The 21,880-nt window shown below is 38.2% G+C and overlaps 1 protein-coding gene across 3 annotated transcripts in view; it reads left to right on the top strand.

Moving 5' to 3' along the window:
- The window catches only part of DPH6 (diphthamine biosynthesis 6), a 161,183-nt gene that overhangs the window by 88,458 nt on the left and 50,845 nt on the right, over window positions 1–21,880 (top strand). For all 3 annotated transcript variants that reach the window (XM_053666303.1, XM_053666300.1, XM_053666302.1), the window contains exon 5: window positions 2,569–2,687. In XM_053666303.1, the coding sequence (XP_053522278.1) occupies window positions 2,569–2,687 (119 nt within the window). The remainder of the gene's footprint in view (window positions 1–2,568; window positions 2,688–21,880) is intronic.

Below are 21,880 nucleotides of genomic sequence, written 5' to 3'. Positions count from 1 at the left end.
TTTAAGAACAACTGAACTGTAGATGGATCTGAATTCTATATCCCTTAAGACATACTTTAGAAATAATAATATTATTAACAGCTCTTAGGTCATCTTCTCTGGGAATTATTTAGCTTACAAATCTGTTTTTTAATAAATTCAAACCCACGCGGTTGATGGGTAGCCAGCCCGTACACAGCGCTGACATCCGTTGATGAAACTTCAGAAGCCAGGTGAAAGCGTGCTGTTGGCTGGGAAGCTCTCTGGAAGAAGGCACACAGTGTGCTAATGGATAGAGGCAAGACTGTCCTCAAAATGCCACCTAAGGGTCACTTCAGCACATGGTTGAAATGTCCATTTTATACCATAAGCATATCTGGAATAATTTTATCCTTGAAAATTTTAAAGCAGCATCATTGGGAGTTCAATGGTCTACAAATTTAGTTTTGAATTAGCCTGTCTTCAATCATTATATTTTCAAGATATAATGCATTTATTTAATGTCACAAGCTCAATGCAGCAGTGATGTACAGAGGAAATATATCTGAGGTGTGATACTTTGAACTGTTGAAAAATTTAAGTAGGTTGACTTAAGTCTGCAAATAGTCAACAGTTTATGGATATCAAAGTAACAATCAAGAATTTTGCAGTAAGGACATAAAGGAATAACATTTTTTTCATTAAACAAAATCTCCGCTAAAAATGGCAGAGCCTGGTTTGATTAGTAGGCCTTAAACGTAGGTGTGAGGACAGCAAGAACTGTGATGCTGCTGTTACATCGGGAGTTCTGGTTTTACCGGTTTTGTATTAACCTCCTCAACGCTGATCTGTATGCCCTGGGACACTTAACAGAGGATAATTATATAAAACAGTCTCTGTGGTAAGGAAGGTTTTTGTTTCTTTGAAAGGGTATACGTACATGAAAAAATAGTGGATAGATTTGGCCGGATTTTTAAGGCCATGGATAAGTAGATGAGCAAATGTGTGGTACATTTACTAAGTTGGGGTTTTCTGAGAGTGGGAGAGATGAGTGTGGGCTGGAGTAGTCAGCCAGGTAACCTTACCGACTTTAGGGATGACGGGTTTTAGAGATATAATTCTTGTTTGAAATCTGTCCCGTTCAGCCACATACTGTGTGACCCGGGCTAGTCACTTGGCTCTGACTACCATTTATCGAATACCTGTTTGTCCAGGCACTGTACCACATTCTTTATTTATATTACTTTTAATCAATTACAGTCCTTGAAAAACTGCCATTTAAGCAGTGGCGTGAAGCAAGTGAAGAAGGCAGGGAGCATGGCCTAGTATTAGGCAACAGTGAGGAGGGTTGGGGTGGCAGGTGAACTGAGGGGAGGGTAGTAGGAGAGGCAGGGTGAGAACTAACCGTGCAGGTCTATTGTAAGAACTTTTACTGGGAGGGACGAAGAGGGTTTTGAGCAGAGGAGTCCCGTGATCCGTTTCATTTTTAAAAGGGTAACACTGGTTCTTTATGGGATATTGATTTTGAAAGGGCAAGGACAGAAAGAGGGAACGAAGTTAGTAGGATATTGACATGAGAGGTAATGGGGCCTCCCTACCACCAGGCGTTAGTAGTGGAGCGGTGAGAGGTGATCACAGTCTGTGCTGTCGTGGGTTGAATGAGGAACGTGAAGAAAGAGGAGCGAAGGGTGCCTGTGCGTTCTAGTCTCTTCACCATCTCAAGAACTTTGAAAGCGAGTGTATTTGTCCCTGTTTATGAACTAGGAAACTGAAGACCTAGAGCTTAGTTGTTGTTTTTTTTCCCTATGAATCACAAATGTCCTCTTATTTTAATTTTCTAATTTTCAATTACAGTTCACATTTAGTATTATATTAATTTCAGGCATACAGCATAATAGGTAGGCTTTTATATAACTTACAGTGTGAAACCCTGTAAGTCTAGAATGTGTCAGTCACCATGCATAGTTATCACAATGTTACTGCATACGTCTGACTAGCCGAAGTCTTGTAGCTAGCGAGTGCAGAAGGTTTCAAGCCCAGGTTTGTCCTGCCTCCAACACCCGCGGTCTTTCCACAATACCACAGGCATAGGACGCAGTGGAGAGCCGCGGCAGAGCAGGGGCCCCACCCCGTAGGCCTCGGGTACTGTTCTTTTGTTCTACTTATTTTCTTTTCACAGAGTTAAATTATTTTTAAAAAATTAGATAGTGTAAGAATAGTTCAACCATAGATATTGTAAATGTAACAACACATGATTATTTTATTAGGCATATTTTACTTGCCTATTTTGCATAGGCTTCACAATTGGAATACCCAGGGAAGGTCTAAAAACAAGAATAATTATCCATTGACATTGGGAGCTTTTTGCATGGATTTCTAACTAAAATTGATACTGCTAATTTGCCTGGAGATTTTATTTTTATTTATTTGTGCATAGCCTATGGAAATTGAACACACTTATGTTGTATATATAAACTTCATAATACAAAGCATGTTTTTAAAGCATTTTAAATGCTGAAACCCTTGAGAGAAGCATTATGATTAAAATCAATGTTGCTACAGATCCATGTGTAGTAAGATATCATTCAATTTTTTCTTTTTATTTTATAGGTGTAAAAGGCTTAATCTTCAGCCTTTAGCTTACCTTTGGCAGAGAAACCAAGAAGACTTGCTCCGAGAGATGATATCATCCAACGTTCAGGCAGTCATCATCAAAGTGGCAGCGCTGGGTATGTAGCCTGACTTCTGGGGGCGCTGTCTGTTACCACACACATAATGAGTTCAGTAATAAGCAGTTAAAATGAAAATGGCAGAAGGATTTTGCATATAAAAATGTGGAATCACAAGCTGAAGAAATTGAGTAAGGAGAAATTTTTAAATAGGCTTTTGATCATTTATGGGAGTGCTTAGTAGTGAGCCTCAACACTGTATTTTTAAGTGTTGATATTACGTAACTGCCTCTAAAACTGGCATTGTATTTTGGTCCTTTCAGTTCTGTTTATGGGATTTGGAATTCAGGTTCATAGGAAATCAGAAATACAGGTTGAATTTTTAATCCTTTTAAAAGTTGTATTTGGCACCATACTTGATATTTCCCTTGTATTTTTTTAACATATATTGAAAAATGCTAAAATAGAATGACTGGCTTTGTTTGTGTATCAGAAATAAGGAGACTAGTGGGTTTTTGTTGGGGATGGTGAGAAAGTCACATTTGAAAGAACGTCATTTGATCAGTTAGCACAGATATGACATTGTAGGCAGGTGGTAATCTGATTCAGATATGGATATTACATATGAGCACATTAATTTATGGCTTTGCATTTTTATAATTATATTCATTTTCAAGAAACCGTAGGGTTCGAGGCCAATACATTTATTTCATGAACCTATTACAGGAAATGCCCTGGAGCCTCAGGGCTCCCAAGGCCTCAATCACGTACCTCATCTGAGAGTGTTTACTCTTGTGATCTCTGAAGTAACGAGGTCTCAAGCTGTGGAATATTTTACAGACAAATTCATATTTTACACAGCTCTAAGAGAAAGATTTCATACTATTTCTCCTTGGTGAACACCCAGCTACTCTCTTCTTATTGAAGTCACAGTGTCGTCTTGAGTAGAAACCCTTATTTACAGAAACTGCAGTTGATAAAAAGAGAAGAGTTGAAGTGATGCTGTGTTCCTATTTTTGAGAAGAGTTTGCTGAGCAACTCTTATGATTGCATTTCTCATGACAGATATATCTGTCATATAATTTTCTGTATGAATCTATATAGAATATGCTCTTTCTTCTGGATTTTCTAAGATTGCCTAGTTCTGTAATGAATTTTATGTGACATCTCACTGGACAGTACACACTCAATTCCTTTTACTACTAGAGAACAGAAAGGATTAGAAGCCAGAGAGAACCTGCATCATTTGAAAGATAGATCCATAGAATATGACCTTACTGCTACTGTGGTACTGCATACTGCTACTGTAGTAACAGTATGACCACTATTACTGTAGAATGAGAGTGATAGTGTGTATCTGTTTGTTTGTGTGTGTTAGCGCCTCTATGTAGAAGTCAGAGATGTGATTAATTTTATTCAACTTTTTTGGTAAAGTATAAGCTGAGCTAATTTTTCCTCACTCTCAATGACAAAAGTATAGCTTTGATTTTTAATATTTTAGCACATACTTTCTTTTGACTACCTATAGGAATGCAAAGATGAAAGTTATTGTTGAGAACAGTATTAAAGAAAGACTTGTTGAGTGGCACATTCTTCTAAAGGTGTAGAAAAATGTAAATAGTGCATATAGGTTTCTAATCTTTATTCACTCCTTTTAAAGTTTTCAGGAAAGATTTTAAGCAAAAAAAAAAAAAAAATAGGGCAATAGGATCCTTCCATGGAGAGAGGGTTCAGCAAAGTTTTGCGGCCCTGCAGATTATGGAATGACCTTAGAAAAGGGTTGGTTCTACATGGATCTAGAAAAGTATATTTCTAACAGTTGTGTTAGATAACTCTAGTGTCTACAGGCTCTGGAACTCTTGAATTTTTCACAGAAGCAGCTTAGTATTTTTAAAGTTTCTGTTTTCTTTTAATTTTGTGTTTATTGGTTATGCTGGTGTAGTTGTTTCCCCTTTCCCTGCCTTTCCCTGCCTTTCCCTGCCTTTTTCCCTGCCTTTTTCCCTGCCTTTTTCCCTGCCTTTTTCCCTGCCTTTTTCCCTGCCTTTTTCCCTGCCTTTTTCCCTGCCTTTTTCCCTGCCTTTCCCTGCCTTTCCCCGCCTCTACCCAGGCCCATCCTCTCCCCTCCTCACACCAATCCCTGTACTGTTGTCCATGTCCATGGTGTGCCTATACGTTCTTTGGTTAATTCCTTCACTATCTTTCATCCTGTCCCCACCCCTTCCTTTCTGACAGCTGTCAGTCTATTTCATATGTCTGAGCTCCTTTTATTATTTTCTTCCTTATTTTATTGTGTTCATTAGATTCCATGTATCAGTGAGGTCCTGTGATGTTTTTCTTTCACTGATGGGCTTAATTCCCTTAGCATAATTTTTCTCCAGGTCCACCCATGCTGTTACAAAATATAAGGGTTTCTTCTTTTTTACTGCATCTTATAGTATTCCCCTGTGTAAACGTATCCCAGCTCTTTTATCCACTCATCTACTGATGGACATTTAGCCTGTTTCCAAACCTTGGCTATTGTTTATAGCAGTGCTATTTACACATATATAAATGTATTTATATATATTATATATAAATATAGTGTGTGTCTGTATGTATATATATATATGTATATATATTGTATTGGTGTTTTGGGATCATTGGGGTATATTCCCAGAAGTGGAATTGCTGAGTCAAAAGGAAGTTCCATTTGTAATGTTTTAAGGTGTCTCCATACTGCTTTCCACGGTGGCTGCACCAGTCTGCATTCCCATCAAAGTGCACAAGGGTTTTTAGACTCATTTAAGGAGCCATTTGCACATCAGATATTAGAATAGTCCTGCCTTTTAGAAATACTTACTTTTAATTATATGAGTATTACAAGAAAGCATTCTTGCTGTATAATGTTAAATTTTCATTGATTAAGAAAGGGGTCCATGTGTTTTCTAGCCTCTCCTTCCCCAGCAAGTACTTCTTTTCCCAGGAATACACACTGGAATGATGACTGATTATCTTTCTAGATCACTTTTATTTTGTTTTGTGTGTATATATATGTATAGAAATATTGTTATTGTTTTATCAACTTTTTAATACTACACAAATGGCATCATAGTCTGTGTATTGATTGGGAACTTACCTTTTTTTGAAAGCTCAACAATATGTCTTGTGGATTTCTACATATCAATAAATATGGATCTTCCTCGTGTTTTCTTCTTAAGTAATGTTTTACTAAAGTGTGGCATAAATGCAAAAAAGAGAACAAAGTCTTAGTGTGTAACTAAGAATTGATGAAGTTGATATAATTTGATGCATTTCCACAAAGTGAAGATACCTACAAAATCAACATTGCTAATGTCCTCCTCACCAGTATTTGCCAAAGGTAACAGCTCTCCTGACACTTCAAAGTAGAGATTAACCCTGCTCAGCTGGCAGGAGCATTGTCCCATAAAATGAAAGGTCGTGGGTTCAATTCCCAGTCAGAGCACCTGCCAAGGTTGCAAGTTCATTATCTGGTCGGAGCACATTTGAGAGACAACCAACCAATCAGTGTTTCTTGCCCCAGTGTTTCTCTCCCTGTCTTTCTTCCTTCCCCCCCACCCTCTCTAAAATCAGTAAGCATGTCCTCAGGTAAGGGTTAAAAAAAAACTATAGATTAGTTTTTCCTGTTTTTTAATTTAATACAATTGAATCATACAGTATATTCTCAACTGTGTCTGACTTCTTTGGCTCAACATTATGTTTATGAGATTCATCCACATTATTGAATAGAGCAGTCATTTGTTGATTCTCATTCTGGAATGGAAGTCCATTGTAGGAATGTACCACAGTTTACTGGTCTGTTTTATCATTGATGACATGTAAGTATTTTCTAGTTTGGTGCTGTTATGGTGGTGCACTAGGTAACACATTTTGGTCAGTGACGGACTACGTATGCAATGGTCCTATAAGATGATAATGGAGCTGAAAAATTCCTATTGCCTAGTGATGTCGTAGTAATCATAACATCGTAGTGCAGTGCGTTGCTCATGTGCTTGTGAGACTGGTGTAAACAAACCCATTGCATTCATTGCCAGTCATATAAAAATAAAGCACATATAACTATGTACAGTACATAATACTTGATAATAATAACAATAAATGACTGTGTTACCAGTTTACATATTTACTACACTATGCCTTTTATTGTTATTTTAGAGTGTGCTCTTTCTAACTATAAATAAGTAGTTTGCTTTTAGCAGCAGCCGTGTACTCTCATGCTTACCACGTCTCTTGATTGCATCATTTTATCTTTTGCTTGATTTAATCCTGAGTTTTGTGTAGTAACATGCTGTACAGTTTATAAAGGCTGCACCATTTAGGTTTGTGTAAGTATACTCAATAATGTTCACACAATGACAAAGTCACCTAATGGTGCATTTCTCAGGATATATCCATGTCAGTAAGTGGCACATAACTGTATAAATACTGCTATGAACAGGTGAGGTCATCCTGTACATTTTATGCCCGAGACCTAGATTTCTAGTTTCCATTTATTCAAGATGCCCAGATTTCTTTTAATGGGAGTATATGTATATATAATCTCATGCCTCATGAGCTCATGGTATTTTGAAATTAAATTCAGGACTATATGAGAATGATAATAATTCTGTAGTCCATCTGTGCTCTTTCTTTTCACAGTGAAAAACCTCTGTCTCAAGAACAGAGGTTGAGCTCCATTAAACAGAGCTCTATTTATTAGAAAATGGAATAATTATTGGGAACAAAATAAACAAGTAGCATGTCTACAATATATTCTTTCTAGTAACTGGGATAAGCTCCTTGAAAAGAAAGAACTCATACAATCTTATAAACATCAACCACAGATCTCCTGGCAAAAACAAACAAACAAAACAAACTCACTAATGGTATTTACTATCTGGGAAGAGTCTTTGTCTTGGGACTGCTTTTAGCAGGATATATCTGGTTGCTGTGATTGATCTTGGTAAATAAACCTGGAATCTTTACTTTTGGGGCATGGCTCCCTGGAACCTGTCATGGAAAGTATGCTCTGTGAAATAGAGGTGTTTCACGACTGAGGTAGCTATCTTCTGTGTGCGTGATATAAAGTATGTGTGTTGCTTAGAGACTTTACATGTTTACCCAGGTCAGACCAGGTTCAGTGTGTCCAGAAAACACCAGGAAGGCGAGCCTGATGGTTCTGACCCTCTCCCTGCTTCACCTGGCCCTTTCATTTCCTCTGTCCTTGGAATTATCAGTAAAGCTTTTCACTAGGTAAGGTATCTCTTTTTATGAGTCTGGTTTGATAATCCAGTCTTTAGTTATTGTAAATTGGCCTACTTAATGAGATTTTTTTCCAGACCCACAGATATATGACATCCTTTGGCAAGAAAAAAGAGAGGACAGAAAAATCATGAGGAGGACTTAGTGATTGCTAGCAGCCCTGGTAAGAACAGGAACCTTTAAAGTGACAAAAAAGAAACAGTAAATGGATTAAAAACTGGAGACCAGATTTCCCCATCACTGAAAAGCCTGCTTCTTGAATGTTGTATTTCCTTACAAAATAATTACATTGATCACTAAAAAAATCATACAGGGAGTTGGAGACCAAGGTCGGGTGGCTACTGAATGCTAAGAGTATTCTGTTTAAGACATAGGGCTCCTTATAGAAAATACCAGGAAAATCTTGAGAATATTTATTGTTATGGATTTTTAGAATTAACAATCGGGAGGCCCTGTCACTATTCTAGACATTGTTGAGTGTAAAGGGTTATTTGAGCTGAGCAGATGAATGCTATGAGAGTTTTCTCTGTGCTTCTCTGGTATGATGACTAACCTGCTACAGTGGGTTAAGGCTGGGGTCTGGTGGGTTTACTCTGAGAGGAGTAAGTGTCTTACTCCTTCCCCAAATTACAAATAAGTAAGAATAGGAATGATTTGAGCACAAGCAACCCTAGCAGAGGTATTCAACCCTTTGGCATCTCTGGGCCACACTGGAAGAAGAGGAGTTGTCTTGGGCCACACATTAAATACACAAACACTAATGAAAACTGATGAGCAAAAAAGAGATTTTAAGTAAATATATGATTTTATGTTGGGCTGCGTTCATAGCCATCCTGGGCCGCAGGTTGGGTACCTCTGCTACAGGCTTTTTGATGACCAGAGGGAGACATAATTTAATGTAAGCTTGCACTATAGTCACTGGAAAACAAAAGAAAAGCTTCTGATTACAAACCTGATGAATTGTTAAACTCTAAATGATACCTAAATAAGAAAAGTGTTTGCTACTTCAGATGCCTCAGTAGAGCAACCACCCATTAAGCACCAACCATGAACATAGTATCACAAAAAGAAAATGATACTTCTTCAGAAAACAAACTCAAAGTCTTGGACATTGTGATCTATGATAAATAATTCAAAATAGCTGTCATGAAGAAACTCAGTGACATAAAAGAAAACTTAGAAAGGCAGTTTGATGAGCTCATTAAAATTAATGAACAGAAGGAGTACTATCCCAAAGAGATTGAAACTATAACAATGAGCCAAACAGAAATTCTGGATTGGAAAAATTAAATAAATGAGATAAAGAATGCATGAGAAATCACTGAAAATAGAGCAGATTATATGGAAAAGGGAGTTAACAAACTGACTCCACTAGAAAGGGCAACACAAGGATAATGGGTGTCCCAGAGGGACCAGAGACAGGGAAGGAAGCAGAGGACCTATTCAAAAAAACAGTTGATGAGAATTCTCCAAACCTAAGGAAGGAATTGGACACAGAAGTACAAGAAGCTAACAAAACACCTAATTGTCTCAACACAAAAGACCTTCTCCAAGACACAATATATTAAAACTATCAAAAGTTAATGATAAAAAAAAAAGTATCAAGGCAGCCAGAGGGGAGGAAAAGAAGATAGTAAGCTACATAAGAAAATCCCATACAGTAATACCAGATTCCTCAGCAGAAATTCTGAGAAATAGAATGGCATTTTCAAAACATTGAAAGATAGTACCCAACAACATAGATACTTTATCCAGCAATTTATCCTTTACATATGAAGGAGAAATAAGAGTTTTCCCAAACAATAGCTGAGGGAATTTACCATCACAAAACCTGCATTACAAGCAATGTTGTAAGGAGCTCTTCCACCTGAAATAAAAAGACTATATAAAACTTTGAGTAAGGTGGCAAACAGAAGCAGAAAATTACAACTGTGTTTCAGAATAGACACTAAACATTTAATTATAACATAAACATTAAAAGGTAAAAAGCCTGAGCAATAACTAGAGCTACTTCACTTAGGTAACAAATGCCCAACATAAAAATGAATGATTGGTGACCACAGAAACACAGAATGGGAGTATGGAAAGGAATGAACTTGTATAGGAATGAAAACAAGATGCTATCAGAAGAAAAAGGATGATTTTATCTATAATATGTTTTATACAAACCTCATGGTAACCACAAAACAAAAATCCAAAGCTGAGACACGATATATAGTAAAAGGAAATGGAGAAAAAATCATACTAAAGTAGCACACAGAAACACAAGGGAAGAGAAACAGTGGACACACAGAGCAGTCAGAGTACGAAAAATGAAATGGCAGGAGTAAATCCTCATGTATCAGTCATCACCCTAAATGCAAATAACTTGAATTCATGAATCAAAAGCACAAAGTAGCAGAATGGATTAAAAAACAAGACCTAGCTGTATGTCTCCTTCAGTTGACTTATCTTACTTCCAATGACAAATGTAGGCTCAAAGTGAAGGTGTGGGAGATGATATACTCCAAGCAAATGGGACCCAGAGAAAAGCGATGTAGCCATACTTACATCAGACAATATAGACTTCAAGACAAAAACGGTAAGAAGAGACATATAATTATAAAGAAGACAATCCATAAAGAACGCATTACATTTACTAATATATATGTGTTCAACTTTGGAGCAGCAAAATAAATAAAGCAATTATTAATAGAGCTAAAAGGAGAAATAGAAAGCAACACAATAATAGAAGATTTCAACACCTCACTTGCAACAATGGATAGATCATCCAGACAGAAAGTCAACAGGGAAACATTGGCCTTAAATAGACTACATAAACGTAACAGGTATTTTCAGAACTTTCCATTGCAAAGTGACAGATTACACATTCTTCTTAAGTGCACATGGAACATTCTCTAGGATAGAGTGTATGTTGGGGCACAAAAAAATGTTTCAATAAATTTAAGATTGAAATCACAATCGAGCATCTTTTCCAACCACAATTGTATGAAACTAGAAATAACTAAAGAAAGGGAAAAATCACAAATATAGGGAGATTAAACATCCTGAACAACTATTGCCTCAGTGTAAAAATAAAGATGAAATCAAAAGATACAGAGACAAGTGAAATGAAAATATGATATACCAATATCTTTGGGATGCAAAAAGGCAGTACTAAGAGGGAATTTTACAAATATACAGCCCTTTCTCAAGAAACGAGAAATCTCAAATAAACAATAGAACATTATCTCTTAAGGAACTAGAAGAAGAACAAGCAAAGCCCAATATCAGTGGAAGAAAGGAAATATTAAAAACCAGAATGGAAATAAGTAATATAGAGACTAACATTACAGCAGAGAACATTAATGAAACAGAGAGTTGATCCTTTGTACATGTAAATAAAACTGACAGATCCTTTAGTAGACTTAAAACAGAAACAAAAAAGACAGTTTAGCTATGGCTGGGTGGCTCAATTGGTTGAAGCATCCTCCCATACACCAAAAGGTTGCGGGTTCAATTCCCAATCAGAGCACATACCAAAATTGTAGGTTTGATCCCTGGTTGGGCACATACAGCAGGGAATCAATCAGTGTTTCCCTGTCACATTGATCTCTGTTGGTCTGTTTCTCCCTCTCTCTTCCTCCCTCCCTTCCCCTCTCTCTAAAACTGATTTTAAAACTTATCCTCAGGGAATGATTTTTTAAAATACAAGTTACAAATGATACTATACAAATACAAAGCATCATAAAAGAATACTATATAAGGCCATGTGCCACCAATGGACAACCTAGAAGAAATGCACAAATTCTTACAATTGTACAACCTTCCTAGACCAAATTATGAAGAAATAAAAAACCTAAAAAGACCACTCACTAGTAAGGAAATAGAAACAGTAATCTAAAACCTTCCCCCCAAAACAGAAGTCCAGTATCAAGTGGCTTCACTGGAGAATTCTATGAAACATTCATAGATTTAACACCCATCCTACTCAAATTTATTTAGAAAATTGAAGGGGGTCAATGTTGGCGGCCGCCCTGCCCGGTTTCAGGACCTGTAACCCCCCATGGCTAAGGCTGAGTGAACGACCTTCGGACCATAAGCCATTAAAGAGACAAAGCTTATCTCCCTGGCGGGAGTGCCACTTCTCCTTTTTTCGTAACTGGCCCCCAATGCGTGATCAGTTAGCCAACGATGGGAAAGATTCCCCAAGCAGCGAATCACCTAAGACAAGCATGATCACGTGGAGGCCTCAGGGAAGCAGTTGGGGGCTGTGGAGAAAGGGGGTGATAAACCCTCGCCCCCAAACTTTGATGAAGCCTGAGTCCTCAGTCTGTTTCCCAGAAGTCTCCCAGAATTCTTTAGCTATCCGCCTCCTCTGCCTGACTTAAGCCTGAAAACAGTGACAGAGGGTGGTGCAGCCTTGTGCTGGGAATGGCGGGCTCCCTGGGTGATCTGTCCTGAGAAAGAATTTCTAACAATCCTGTGAAGCCTGCTTTGCTGAGAATGCTTTTAATTAAATGATAAAGGCCCGAGCAGAAAGTGAGTTTATGTTCCCAAAGTTCTGTAGCCTTTTAGCTGACAGACCCTGATTTAGGAGAAGCCCTAATAGTTCTTTGTGTAGTGTCTACTGTTTACTGCCTGATGATGATTAATAAGTTGTACCTGAAACCCTGTGCAAAAACAAACAAACAAACAAACAAACAGTAAAAGCCTGTCTAGGCAAGGGTCAGCATGCTTTCTCTCTCTCTCTCTCTCTCTCCTTGAGAGAGAGTTGCCTGGCTGCTCCAAGTCGCTCTCCCCTTGAGAGGGTGGCCAGGCCATTCAGAGGCTCCCCCCCTTGAGGGAGTAGCTGTGCCAGCCCTTTTCCTCCACAGGACTCAATAGTCTATGTGTATTTGTCTCATGTCTCATCCATGACGCTGCGGGTACTGCTGGTCACTGTACACATCAAGGCAGTGCTTTCTAACTCATTTAATGAGTCCAAAATTACCCTGATGCCAAACCCAGGCCAGGACAACACACACACTCATACACACACAAAAGAAAATAGGCCAATAAATCTGATGAACATAGACGCAAAAATTCTCAACAAAATACTAGCAAATCGAATACAACAATACATTAAAAAATCATACAGCACTGTCAAATGGAATTCATTCTACAATTTCAGGAATGGTTCAACATTTGCAAATGAATCAGCATGCTAGAGGACATTAACAAAATGAAGGATAAAAGTTATATGAGTGAATGCAGAAAAAGCATCTGACAAGATACAACATTAATTTATGATGAAAACTGTCAATATCAGTATAGAAGGAAAGTTCATTCACGTACTAAAGATAGTATATGAAAAACCCACAGCTAACATCATACTTGGTGATGAAAAGCTGAAATCATTTAAGATCAGGAATAAGACAAGGATGCCCACTTTCACCACTTTTATTGAACATAGTACAGGAAGCATTAGCCAGAGCAATTAGGCAAAAAAAAAAAGAAAGAAAAGACATTCAGATTAGGAAGGAAGAAGTAAAACTGTTGCTATTTGCAGATGACATGAATTTATATATTTAGAAAACTCTCACCCTGGCTCAGTGGATTGAGTGCTGGCCTACAAACCAAAAGGTCGCTGATACATACCTGGGTTGTGGGCCAGGCCCCCAGCTGGGGGTGTATGAGACAGCCAATCAATGTATCTCTTGTACATTGATGTTTCTCTCTCTCTCTTTCTCCTTCCCTTCCCCTCTCTCTAGAAATAAATAAATAAAATCTTAAAAAGAAAAGCTGTCAAGACTCCACCAAAAGTTTACTAGAAATAATAAACAATTTCAGTAAAGTTGCAAGATACAAAATGAATATACAAAAATCTGTTGCAGTTTTTGAGAAATAGTGTAAGCTTATTTTTAATCTTGTTTTTTCACAAGTATTATATTTTCCATTTTATATTGATACATTTACCCCCCTTGAGGGAACTTGTAGCACTCAGGAATTGCACCCATCTGGAATCACAGGGGAGAGGTGGACCCTTCAATGACAGTCACTTCCTCAGGGAGTTGTCCAGGGTCCTCTGTCACTTGGTCGACAGTGTATATGGACTCCTAAAGAGCTGTTAGACAGAAGATCAGAGTGTCTGTTGGTCTCCGCCATAGCAAATTTCAGAGCCAGAGAGTGCTGGTAGTGTTTTACAAGCCACCGTCAATTTACGCAGATGCAGAAATACTTCATTCTTTCCCAAGGAACCGAGAACCCAGGGCCCAGGAGGCCACACAGGGTGGTGCTCTGTTTCAGTTATATAACTAACTATGAGCTGTCACAAAGAGAAATGAGGAAAACAATCCCATTTATAATTGCAACAAAGAGATTTAAATAACTAGGAATAAACTTCACAAAGAAGGTAAAAGATTTGTACAGTGAAAGCAACAAGGCATTGTTGAAGGAAATTGAAGATACAAAGAAATGAACAGATATTTCATGTTTATGGAATAGAAGAATTAACATTGTTAAAATTTTCACATTACCAAAAATATAATCTATAGATTCAATGCAATTCCTATCAAAATCCCAATGACATTTTTCACAAAAATAGAATAAAAACTATCAAGTATGGATGGAACCACAAAAGACCCAGAATAGTGAAAGCAATATTCAGAAAAAGAAAAGGAAAGAAACAGAGTCACAGGTATCACACTCTCTGATTTCAAACTGTAGTACAAAGCCATGGTAACCAAAGCAGTATGGCATTGACAGAAAAACAGACTCAGATGACAAATGGAACAGAATATAATTTTGTACATATATGGACAACTAAGTGCAACAGAAGACAATATACAATGGAAAAAGAGAAGTCTCCAATAAACAGTGGTGGCAAAACTGGACAGCCATATGCAAAAGAATTAAAATATACCTCTATTTTACACTATACATAAAAATGAACTCAAAATGGATTACAGATTTGAATGTATGACCTGAAACAATAAAGTATATAGAAGAAGACATAGGCACTAAGCTTCTGGATGTCAGACTTATTGGGGTTTTTGCGAATTTGATTCCAAATGCAAGGAAAACAAAAAAAAGTAGACAACTGGAATTACAGCAAAGTAAAAACCTTTTGCACAGTAAAGGAAATCATTAGCAAAACAAGAATAAATGGGTAGACTTCTGCTCAAGGAGGAGACATAGGTGTACATGGCTTACCTCCTTGCACAACCACATCAAAACTACAACTAAACTATAGAACAACCATCTCTCAAAACTTTCAGAAATCGAGTTGAACGGAAGTCCACCAACTATAAAATTAAAAGAAACCACATCCATCCAGAATGGAAGTAGGGGTGGAGATGCAGAACAGGCTGATCACACACCCACGTGTGATGGATAAAAACTTGGGAGGAGTATCTTGGGAGTGAGGGGCCCAGTTCCACACGAGGCCCACCAGCCCAAAGTTCCAGTTCTAGGGAGGTAAGTCCCCATATCTTCCAGCTGCAAAAATTATGCTGGATTCCCAAGCAGTTTCTCTTTCTAAACTTAAATGCACTCCCTCTGAGCTCCAGCACCACTGGAGGAGCAGCTTGAAATGCACCAGTGGCTTAGGGGGAGGAACAGAAGTATCTGGCATCACGTTAAGGCTCTCTCCCAGACAGAAAAGCAGGAAGAAGTCAGTGTGCCTTTTCTGAGCCCTTATGCCACAAAGCCACAGAGCATGCAGGTGGGAACCATATCTGAGACGCCATCAACCTTTTTCACACTGTTTACTTTGCCTTGGTGTTTCCCCGAGGCTCTGCCCCACCCACTGGCAGGCACACCCAATCTGTTAAGAGTGGCTTTCCATATGAATGGCTGGTCTTGGCTCATTGTTCACATCTTCCTAAACCCTCAAATCAAGCAACAGCCTGGTCCAGCAATCCATGTCTTCTATATGACTGGCTAAGTGGCCCCAGACACATTACTAGCAGTAGCCAGCCTAAGTTCACAGCTTGGCTTCCCTGGGAACCTCCAAGCCCAACGGCAATATCAGCATCTGCACATTGCTTTGTAGCTCATGATGGGTGGCTCCAGGCAAAATGCAGATGGCTAACCTTGGCCTGCACCACCCAGGAAAACCCAGAGCCTGCAGTCCCAGTGGAGAGCCACAGACCACATCAAGGTACCACCACCCTGCCATTGCACAGCAGATCCTCCTTGGAAGGAGGAGTTCAGGGGATCAGTGGTCACAGCCAGCCATTGCAGCCAAAGGACCTGGGTAAATTGTTCCCATTCACCTGCCCATGGCGATCAAAGCTCAACTATAAGAGGAGGGTATACTCAGCCCACACGGAAGGCACACCTTAAGTACCCATCTTTAGTGGTAGGGGAGGCTATGCTACTGGACCCTACAGGATACTACATTAGGCCACACTACCAAGACAGGGAGTCATAGCAGTTCTACCTAATACATAGAAACAAATATAGGGAGGCTGCCAAAATGAGGAGACAAAGAAACATGGCCCAGATGAAAGTTCCAGAAAAAGAACTAACCAAAATGGAGATAAGCAATCTATCAGAAGTAGAGTTCAAAACACTGGTTGTAAGGATACTCAAAGGAACTTATTGATCACCTCAACAGCATAAAAATAATTCAGTCTGAAATGAAGGATACATGTATTGAAATGAACTATTCACAGGGAATCAACAGTAGTAGGGTGGATGAAGCCAAGGATCAAATCAATGATTTGAAAGCAAAAAATAACCAATGAGAACAAAAAGAAAAACTAATCTGGCCCTGGCTGGTATGGAATGGAGAACAGGCTGACAGTGACCAGAGAGGAGAGGGGAGAGAATTTTAGAGGGAAAGGGGAAGGGTTTACAGGAACAAGTATAAAGGACACATGGACAAGACTAGGGATGGGGAGGAAATGGGAGGGAGGTGGGAAGGGCCGGGGGGTGGGATGGGTTGGGAATGAAAGACAGAAAACTACTTGAACAACAATTAAAATTTAAAAAATGCATTCTAGTTAACAGTAATTACCAATGTTAATTTCTTGGTTTTGCTATCATACTATAGCTATTATGAGATGTCACAACTTGGGGGAAGCTATCAAGAAGATACTTCTTGTATTATTGTTGCATGTCTTGGGAGTCTTATAATTATTTCAAAATAAAAAGCTTTAAGTGAAAAAAAATCTGAAAGAAACAAGGATATAATAAAGAGCCTTTAGGACAATTTCAAGGGTTCCAACATTTGCGCCACAGTGGTGCCGGAAGGAGAAGAGAAGAAGCAAGAAATTGGAAATAAATTTGAAAAAATAAAGAAAGAAAACTTCTCTAATTTGGTGAAAAAAACAGACAACAGAAAAGTACAAGTTCAGGAAGCAAAGATTCCCAAACAAGATGGACTCAAAGAGAACCACACCAAGTCACATCACAATTAAAATGCCAAAGATTAAGAATGAAGAGAGAATCTTAAAAGCAGCAAGAGAAAAGTAGGTAGTTACCTACAAAGATGTTCCCATAAAACTGTCAGCTTATTTCTCGAAAGAAATGCTGCAGGCTAGAAGGGAATGGCGAGTAGTATTCAAGGTGATTAAAAGCAAGGACCTATAAACCTAGATTACTATATCCAGCAAAGCTACCATTTAGAATAGAAGGGCAGATAAAGTGCTTCCCAGACAAGGTAAAGCTAAAGGAGTTCATCATCACCAAACCATTATTATACGAAATGTTAAAGAGACTTACTTTAAAAAAAGATGATCAAAACTATGAACAATAAATTGGCAAAAAATATGTACCTATCAACAGTTGAAATAAAAAACAAGCTATGCATACAAGAAGAACAGAGACAGACTCTTGGATATGCAGTGTGTTTTGTTGGTTGCCAGATGAGAGGGAGGCATGTGGAATGGGTGAAGAAGTGCGGGGATTAAGAAGTACAAATTGATAATTATAGAATAGTCATGGGATGTCAAGTACAGTATAGGAAATGGTATAGCAAAGAACTTATACACATGACCCATGGACATGAACAAAGGTGCAGGGAATGTCTGAGGGTGTGGGGGTGCTGGGTGTAGGGGAACATGGAAAAATTAGGACAATTGTAATAGCCTAATCAAAAATATTATTTAAAATAGATAAAATAGATGGCAGAATAAATTTGAAGTAAAAAAACAAACAAAAAAGCAATCAACCAAATGAGGACAGGTATTTGTAAATGGTATTTTTGTAAAGGTTTACTATCCAAAATATATAAACAACTCATTCAACACAAAAACAAACATATAACCCAATTAAATAATTGGCAGAGGATCTGAACAGTTTTTTAAGAAGGACATGTAGATGGCCACAGACATATGAAAAGATGTTTAGCATTACTAATCATTAGGGAAATATAAATTAAAACCATAAAGAGATACCACCTCACAGCTGTTAGAATGTCTGTTATAAGATAAGAAATAACAAGTATAGGAGAGGATGTACAGAAAAGAGAACCATCTTACATTGTTGGTAGGAATATAAATTTGTGCAGCTGCTATCACAAACAGTATGGAGATTCCTCAAGAAACTAAGAATATAATTGCCATATAATATAGCAATTTTTCTGGGTATTTATCCGAAGAATTATAAAAGTACTAATTCAAAGCAATGTTTGTACCTCTAGCCTTATTGATTTCAACAGTATTCAAGGGAAATAACCAAAGTGTCTGTCCCTCAATAGATGAATGTGTAAAGAATAAGTATGTGTGTGGTCCACCAAGTGTCCAGCCATGTGATATGAAAAAATGGGAGACGTTTATTGAATATACAAGAAATATCATACTATGATGTTTCAGGACAATGATGCCTCAGTCCCCTTCAACGGAGGCACCTTGGGACCTCCCATAGTTCTCCCAGTGTCTCTTCCACGGTTCAGACTACTCTGCAAAATCCTTTGTTAGAATCACCATTAGCCCTCCTGTTACATTTTCCTAAATCTCATTCATGGTCTGAAATTTCTTCCCTTTCAAAGGTGATTTTAATTTTGGCAAAGCTGGAATTTGCAGGGCACCAAATCTGGGCTGTAGGGGGGGCTGAGTCACCTGGGTGATTTGACGTCTATCTCACCAGAAAACTGCACAAGATGTGATGCATGAGCAGGTGCCTTGTCGTGACCAAGTTGCCAAGTACCATTTAACCATAGCTGCAGCAATTTTTGTCATATCGCAACTCTTAAACAATGAAAAACTCCTAGATAGTACTCCTTATTGTTTGGCCCAGGGAGGGGGGCGTACTCATGATGGATAACACCTTCCCAATCAAAAAACATGGTTAATGTGGTCTTGATCTTGTTGTAAGTGTGGGGAATGAGATGATTTTCACTGGGATGACTGGGCCTTCTTTTCTGGATCATAGCCATAGCCATTCATCTCTGGTTATGACCTTCTTCAGGAAATGTTTCATTGGTAGTGATTTCAATCAAGCCATTAGCAACTGCAGCACAATGCTCCTTCCTTCTGCTCTGGTAGCAGAAGCCACAGAATGAATTTGCCATGATGCTTTCATTCCAAGATCCTGCATCACAGTCTCAGACACAGAAGATTTTGGAATCCCCAGATGACCTTCTAGTTCTCACACTGTCAGTCAGATATTTGTTGATTGCAGCCCATACACGTTCAACATTCTCAGGTGTTCTGCTGGTTTCAGGCTTTCCAAAGCGGAGATCACTTTCAACAGATTCTTGACCATCTTTGAAGTGTTTGTGCCATGATTTTATTTGCACTGCACACATTGTATCATCACCTAAAGCCTTTTGAATCATCCAAATAGTTTCTGCAGGGGAATATTCAAGCTTAACACAAAATTAGATGCAGATCTGTTGCTCTACTCACTTAGTCATTTTGTAAGAGGCAAAAGATTTATACAATCTGATGAGAGACCAGAGTATTCACTCAGTCATTTTCAATGTGATGGCCACATAATACACATGCTCACTGAACAGTGTCTACCACCTCACTGACTAGTGCAGTGAAGTCGTCGTTGTTCACACATGCACATTCCAGTCCACTCTCCTTGGCTGCCAGGTTACATCAATGTCACACAAACACACATGCATGCATTCACACATTGGAATACTACACCACCATGAAAAAAATTTAAACATTTTCATTTGTTACAATATGGATTGCCTTAGAGGATATTATGCTAAGTGAAATAAGCCAGATGAAAAAGGACAAAAACCATATGATTTGCTCATGTGTAGTATAAAATAACAAAAGTAACAAACGACCAAACAAACTCATAGATACAAACAACAGATTGGTGTTGCCAGCGGGGCTGAGGTGGGAGAAAGGCGGAATGATAAGGAGGTCGGACACTGGGTTGGCCAAAAGTTTAGTTTATTTTTTTTCTGTAAGATGGCTCTAGTAGCATTTACTAGTCTTTAACTTCATTTGAAACAATTTTGTTTATATTGTGACAGCTGTCATATCAGTGTGCACTTTACAAAATCCCACCAATTGTTGAATTTCTGTGTAGCCATTTTAATACTGAAGATGGAAGAAAATGCTCAACATTTTCAGCATATTGTGCTTTATTATTTCAGGAAAGGTAAAAACACAACTGAAATGAAAAAAAAATTTGTCCAGTGTATGGCGGAGGTGCTATGACCAATCAAACATGTTAAAAGTGGTTTGTGAAGTTTTGTGCTGTAAATACATCGCTGGACAACACTCTAAAGTAAGGGAGACCAGTGAAGTTGATAGCGATCAAATCAAGACAGTTGAAAATAATCAATGTTATACCATGTGGGAGATGGCCAATATACTCAAAATATCCAAATCAATACTGGTGAAAATGAAAAATGTCTTTTATGGAAAAAAAACCACAAATTTTTTGGCCAACCCAATATATGGTCACTGATGGAAACTAGACTTTTAATGGTGAGGATGCAATGGAATATATAGATATTTAATTATAATGATATGCAACTGAAATTTACATAATGCTATTAACCAATGTTTCTTCAATAAAAACAAATGTTAAAAGCACAAAAAAGTGAACAGTATTTTGCCATCCACGTAGTTATAATGGAAAGCAGATTTCTACTGCTTCCCATCGCTTGATTATTTCTTCAAATATATAATAATTTAATGTGATGGAATTCATTCAAGGAAACAAAAGACCACCCTTGAAGGAAATGAATTTGGGAGAGATATAATGAATTGACATTACTGATAATTACTCTCTGGCACCAGGCAGAGCTGTGTTTGGTATACTAATCCACACCCTCATGGGACTTACATTATTTTAGTGTTGAAGCCATTTTCCTAAATTGCACAAATAGCACTGGTGTGCCATGGTAATAACCCCTATTCTGGCTTGATTACTCTTGCCTCTGTTTTGCTACTTGTACTATAGGGCTTTTGGTGCTTGTCTTAGAGTCAGACCAAGATAATGTTCCTGAAAACTCCTTATGAAAAGGAATTGCTAGTCCAAGTGTTGATGCTAGGGAGCTTTTAGTAGATTGGCTGCATCTAGAAATGGCCCTGGAGGAGTGGCAGAGCTGTAAATGACTGGCCTAATCGACTCTTCATTTCAAGGGAACATCGTCTCAGTCAACAGTGCAGGAAGAGGGCCTGTACCTTACCCAAGAAAAACTATTGCATATTGAAATCATTATGGAAGTTGTTTCTAAAGATGAATGACCAGGAGTGTTACAAGCCAAGCTAAGAATGCCAATTTATGGAGATACTCTAGTTAGCCTAGATTATGGTAGAACATTACTGGACAGTGAGGGCTTTATATTTGTTTTGTGATGGCCCAGCTACCACAGATATAAAGGAGATTTGTCTTTCATGTGGTACAAATATTGGGATTAGACTGATAAAGGAACAACACTTGTTCTGAAGAGAGCATGTTGCATAATGGTATCTGGAAGCAATGACTGTTAGAACCTGTACTGCGCTATCTGGCATATAGTTATGTCTTGAAACCAATCCAGAATTTATTGAACAGTCTCTAGTCACTACCCCAGTCACTATGAATGTGAATGTGCAATAAAAGAAGTT

Source organism: Artibeus jamaicensis, unplaced genomic scaffold (genome assembly GCF_021234435.1).
Source record: "Artibeus jamaicensis isolate MK-2021 breed Jamaican fruit bat unplaced genomic scaffold, CSHL_Jam_final contig_1132, whole genome shotgun sequence".
NCBI classification, from domain to species: Eukaryota; Metazoa; Chordata; class Mammalia; order Chiroptera; family Phyllostomidae; genus Artibeus; species Artibeus jamaicensis.
This window is presented reverse-complemented; position numbering and strand designations above follow the sequence as displayed.